General features: G+C 42.4%; 1 protein-coding gene across 1 annotated transcript; it reads left to right on the plus strand.

Moving 5' to 3' along the window:
- The first annotated feature begins 565 nt into the window (after window positions 1-565).
- On the plus strand, window positions 566-5,138 carry LOC130404464 (uncharacterized). Its single transcript, XM_056609209.1, has 6 exons — window positions 566-584; window positions 1,647-1,650; window positions 2,141-2,692; window positions 2,960-3,276; window positions 3,462-3,654; window positions 5,135-5,138. The coding sequence occupies exons 1-6, from the start codon at window positions 566-568 to the stop codon at window positions 5,136-5,138; spliced, it is 1,089 nt and encodes a 362-aa protein (XP_056465184.1).
- The last annotated feature ends 880 nt before the right edge of the window (window positions 5,139-6,018 follow it).

The raw sequence follows: 6,018 nt of genomic DNA on the forward strand, positions 1-6,018 counted from the left end.
ATCTTTGACCAACCAGAAAGGTGTTCATGTAGGTTCATATTTTTCTCGCGTGGCGGTCGGCAGGCAAGCAACAAGCAAAGACACATTTTCCTCCCCATCCAGGAGCATATTGCCTCTCCCCCCACATGCCGGCCACCAGAGGTGTCAAGTAACGAAGTACAAATACTTCGTTACCTTACTTAAGTAGAAATTTTGGGTATCTATACTTTACTCGAGTAATTATTTTTCAGACTACTTTTTACTTCTACTTCTTACATTTTCACGCACTTATCTGTACTTTCTACTCCTTACTATTTAAAAATGGCCTCGTTACTCCTATTTAATTTCGGCTTGTTTTTATTCCGCTGGCGTTCAAAAAACACAAACAAAAAAACCTATCCAGATAATTCGCGCCAGAGTGAATTTGATTGGTTGGATGAGAATATAAACATGTACCATTGTGACACCCTATTGGTTTATACGCGATCCATGGCATCTGCGCATGACCAGACTCGTCTACATTCTCTGACTTGACATAAATTTGCGCCACATTCCAGCTACGAAATAGCAGAAGTAGACGATCAAAATGTCCGAACCTAGCACCAGTGAGGCGGCTGGTGGCCAAGAAGACCAGCCAACCCTTCCTCATCCCTGGCCGTACCTGGAAGAACTGTTTGAAATGGTTGGATGCAAAAATAACTCATTTCGAATGCGCTGCAAGCTCTGTGCACCCAAGTACCACGAGCTAATGGCTTTCAAAAACTCGCCATCTAATTTGAAAAAGCATATTGAGGTAAGCGCAGAGTTTGTTATTATCTGTCGATTATTGACAAAATATTGTAGTAACCTAGTAATGTACTGGTAAATTTGCAATGTTTGCCAATACTAAAACTATGGCTAGGAACATGCCAATCCATGTCATGGTTTGCTTTCTATCACTAGCAAGGCAATGATTCAACGTTGCATGTTTGTTTGGCGGGCTCAGTGAGATTTGAAATCTCACTGAAACCCCAGCGTGTCCGGTTGCTAAGTAACCGGACACGTTGGGGTTGACGGGGTTGGGCGGACTATTTCTCTGCTGAACAACACTACGAATGGTAATTGTAAAAGCCACACCGTGAATATGTCATGGTTTGCTTTCTACCAGTAGCAAGGCAATGATTCAACGTTGCATGTTTGTTTGGCGGGCTCAGTGAGATTTGAAATCTCACTGAAACCCCAGCGTGTCCGGTTGCTAAGTAACCGGACACGTTGGGGTTGACGGGATTGGGCGGACTATTTCTCTGCTGAACAACACTACGAATGGTAATTGTAAAAGCGGCTAAAAAGCCACAAAGTGTGAAGATATTTTTTAGAATTAGCACTCTAAATAAGAACGTGTTCGTAATGATCTGCCTGGTTAAATAAAGGTAAAATAAAAAAAAAGTTGTATCGATTAAAAATGTACGTCAGACGAAATTCTTAATGATCAATTAATCAATCGTCGATTAATCATGCCCATCCCTACTATATGCAATATTTGTAAGTTAAAGGGGTAGCTTGGAATTTTGGACATGGGGCATGATTCTCCATGAAATTGAATACAACGGAAGTCCTAGATAGTCCGAGGTTGTGGTTTGAGAGAAATTATATGAATCTCAATATGTGCCATTTTCTCCCCCGTCTAGAGAGGTACACACAACTTTCTTCATCAGCCCTCAAAAGGAAGCCATCCACTGAAGATTCTTTGACACCACCCTCCAAACAAACCAAGCTTTGGGAGACCAGAAAAGTGTTCCAGGCAAGTGTGGATAAAGTAGTACTCAAATTCGTTGTCCAAGGCTAGCACCCCCCACACATTGTTCAGCAACAGGGCTTCATTGAGCTTGTGCAACATCTTCAGCCAAATACAAATGTCATGACGCGCAATACGGTTGTAAACAAAGTCACAAAGGCCTCTGTTGAAATGAAAAGAAACCTGAAAGCTGCCCTAAGTGAAATTGAGTTCATAGCAACAACAACAGACTGCTGGACGGCACACCTTCGTGGTTTCATTGGTGTCACTGCGCACTGGTTTAACCCCCAGACCATGCAGAGATCCTGTGCTGCCCTGCATGCAAGCAACTGAAAGGGTCACATACCTTTTATGCCCTGGCTGGTGCCCTAAATGATATTCACACAGAATTCAATATCAGAGAGAAGATCGTTCGCACTACAACCGACAACGGATCGAACTTCCTGAAAGAGTTTATGGGCAGTCTGACGAGAACAACAATCCTGAACCTGTAGGAGAGGGTGATGGAGAAGAGGATGACGGTGGCCAAAATGATGATTCCAATGAAGAGGAAAGCATTGAGGGTGTTGAATTTGTTGATGCCGGAGCCCTGTTAAAAGAAGATGACTACTTGGAATACCAGCTACCCAAGCACCATCGCTGCGCCTGCCACCTGCTCAATTTAGTGTCAACAGTTGATGCTTCTAAAGCAGAGAGCAACCCATTGTACAAGCGTGTGGCAAGGTCCACATTTTCCAAATGCTCTAGCTTGTGGAACAAAAGTTCAAGATCAAGCACTGCAGCTGAAGCAATTGAAGACCACTGTAAACTACAACTCGTAAGGCCTGTGCCGACAAGGTGGAATTCACTCTTTTCAGCTGTAGAAAGAATAGTGAGAATCACCAGAGAACAAGGAGAAGGAGCCCTTGCAGCTGTCTGCACTGAATTAGGTACACCTAAGTAAGTGCTTGTTTTTCTGCCTTTCAGTTAATGAAGTGATTAACAATAGATTAAGTCAGTTTTATACTTTGAATACCGTACAACACTATGGCAATATGCAGTCTCCCTATTTACTATGGATGTGATTTGTAGCAAGCAACACAATTTCATTTCTGAAAGCATCAGATTACTATTTTTCCTTTTTAATTATCAGTTCCTCCAGTTGAAGGTGCTACATCAAGTAGGCTTAATGTTGCATGTTGTGTTTTTCTTTTCTTCTTTGTACAGGTTTACTCCAGTGGAACTCGCATTTCTTGCAGAATATGCCAAGACAATGTCTCCAGTTGCGAAGGCACTTGACGTTCTCCAAGGAGAAACAAGTGTGCAGATGGGATGGTTGGTCCCCACTATTACACTACTTGGATCCAAGCTCCATCACCTTCACGCCGCCTCCAAGTTTTGTGAGCCTTTGATTGCAGCACTTCTCGTAGGCCTGGACAAACGCTTCGGAGAGATGCTTGCCGATCCAGAGCTGATCGCCGCAGCCATTCTAGTCCCGAAATTTAAGACCTACTGGACAAGTGAGGAAAATATCCTCAAATGTGGTAAGTGTCTCACTTCTCAACTTCCCCTTAATATGTGTCATTTCTTAGCCAAGTACTTCCGCTCAATTTCAATTTCCCTTCAGTACTAGGTCTGGGACACACACACGCACGCACGCACGCACACACACACACACAATACTGACATGGTCTAAATTGTCCTGATTTTTTTGTTTTTTATTCCACAGGCCTTGACGATATCAGAAGCCACTTGGACTGTCAGGCCGAGAATCACGGCAGTGAGGGGTCCCAATCATCTGAGGAAGAGGACTTCTTTTCCTCCTTGAAGAAGACTGGCCCTTTTGAAACGTCCCAGCAGTTGGATGCGTACCTGGGGTGCCAAGGAGACACAGTAGAGGTACTGAAGACCTTCCCAGCTGTGTACCAGCTATCACTCAAGCTTAATACAGCACTCCCTGCCTCAGCAGCCTGTGAAAGACTGTTTAGTGCTGCAGGGCTGATCTTCAGCCCAAAAAGAGCGTGCATTGGCTCGAAGATCTTTGAGAACCAGTTGCTTTTGCGGCTGAACAAAGCCTATTGGTAATTCTTTGTTTCATAGTCTGTGCTTAACTGGTGTAGATATTGTGTTTTTTTTTCAGGAAATGTTTCATCAATTTGTTATGGTGGGTCCATGTTCGCCAAGTTCTTACTCGTTATCTTAATTTCCTGCAGCTAAGCTTGAATAAAGGCTGTTGATAACATGCCTCTGAAGTCTGACTTTTTGCACCATTCCAATACTTACAGGGAAATAGTCATCATATCTTCCGCTCCATGAAACGCATGTTAATGCTCAGTAGTACACATGTGGTTCTTTAATGTATTTGCATTGTACTAATATGCGTTCATTTTCAATGGGCATAAATGTGTCTGAAACAGGTGCATCCCATTTTTTTCAACATTAACATTATAGTCATTAGATGGCCTTTAGAAAAAGGTTTTTGGGGTGGAAGTGGAGCAGTGTGCTATTAGGTGTGCTGCGTGTGTCACAAATTTACGGATGGGATAAATGCAGAGAGCAAATTCCTTGTATGTGTGAGCATACTTGGCAAAAAAGCTGATTATAATTCTATAGGCCCCTGTGGCACGGCCTAAGCTTTTGTCCTTAATGGCATTTTTTTCCCCTTGCATTACTTTTACTTTAATACTTTAAGTAGTTTTGAAACCAGTACTTTTATACTTTTACTTAAGTAAAATGCTTGAGTTGATACTTCAACTTCTACAAAAGTATTTTTAAACGCTAGTATCTATACTTCTACTTGAGTAATGAATGTGAATACTTTTGACACCTCTGCCGGCCACCCCCTCACCAAGGCTCCTTCAATTTGAATACTGGCCCAGTGTCTTACTGCTGCACAGGAGGAAGATAAAAGCATTTGGCACGCTGCTGCCAGGTGCGCAGCATATTTATTTTTTTAGAGTTTATTGAAGGCAACACAAAGAGAAAAGAGAAAGATTTCTTCAGACGCACACACAAACACATGTCAGCTATTTAAAATTGAAAAGGTTAGACAATAAAAATGGTATTGATGTCTTAAATTAGAAAGATGTCATGAGCTAAATGTTATTTTTCCTTGACAATGACAATTGCTTTGTGTGGTAAGAGAGGTACCGTTATGCATTTCCTTAATGATTTCAATATACTGTAACTTCAACATGAGATTCTACATTGCATCGTCAACGTCGACTCTAGGCCTAGACATGGTGAAAACAAAACTATTGTATAAGAGTATGATATTTCAGTTGGCTTGAAGCTGGGAAATTGGAAGGAGTCATAGAAGAATAGTTATAGTGTTACATCCCCACTGTCTAGGGATAGTGGGGGAGGTAACGGATGTTAAAAATGTCCGGGTTGTGGGTGTAGATGACCAATTACTTTAGTGCCTTTGTATAGGTAATGTTTATTTCCCTGGGTAAAGGGACATTAGCACCCCCAATCGCCTATAGACAATTACTTCAGGAAATTCCTCCATCAGCCTCCATTGACTCCCATTCATTTCCCTGAAAGTGTTTCTGGATTGTGAATAACATGGGGTTCAATTGGAGAGAGGAGGAAAGTCCTCCTCTGAGTGGGTGTGACTAGCTAAGGGATCTGGATCACGCCAATGTCTATTCACGAATAGATTGGAGCCCTGGCTGCGCTATGAACCAATAAGAAGGAGCACTCACTTTGCTATGAACCAATAAGCAGGAGCCTTGCCTGTGGAGCAACCCGGAGGGAGGGTTTATTCCCTCAAGTCTAGGCTACAAGAACCAATGAACCCGTTCAGTCGTATGCCTCGTTTCCAGTGTGGCTCTTTTCACTTAGATTGGCGTTTCCGCCGAGCGGTGCGGTTTGTTGCGGCTCGGTTCGCTTACATTGGCGTTTTCACCGCCAAAAGTTGTGCAAGGCCCGAGATAAACACACTGAGCCTACATATATTTGACACCCCTCTGTTGGGTAACCAAGCCGTCTGAAAGGGTGGCAAAAACGTACACACGCCGTTATTCTGAAAGCACCTTAAAAATTTGGCATGGCCGCCGGGTAACATATCTTTGCAACACAAACAAGGAGGATTGACTTCATCTATAAATTAAGTCCCTCAATCTTAATTGGCTTAACACCATGACCAACATTCTGAAACATCCATTAACATATACCTTTGCCTTAAACAATTTTAGGCTTACAGCCCATCTAAATAATTGTGAAATAATGTTGTTCTTTTAATTGTTTGTTACTCTGATCGTTCTGTTTGATATTGTGGAAAG

The sequence above is a fragment of the Gadus chalcogrammus genome, chromosome 2, assembly GCF_026213295.1.
Source record: "Gadus chalcogrammus isolate NIFS_2021 chromosome 2, NIFS_Gcha_1.0, whole genome shotgun sequence".
Classification (NCBI taxonomy): Eukaryota; Metazoa; Chordata; class Actinopteri; order Gadiformes; family Gadidae; genus Gadus; species Gadus chalcogrammus.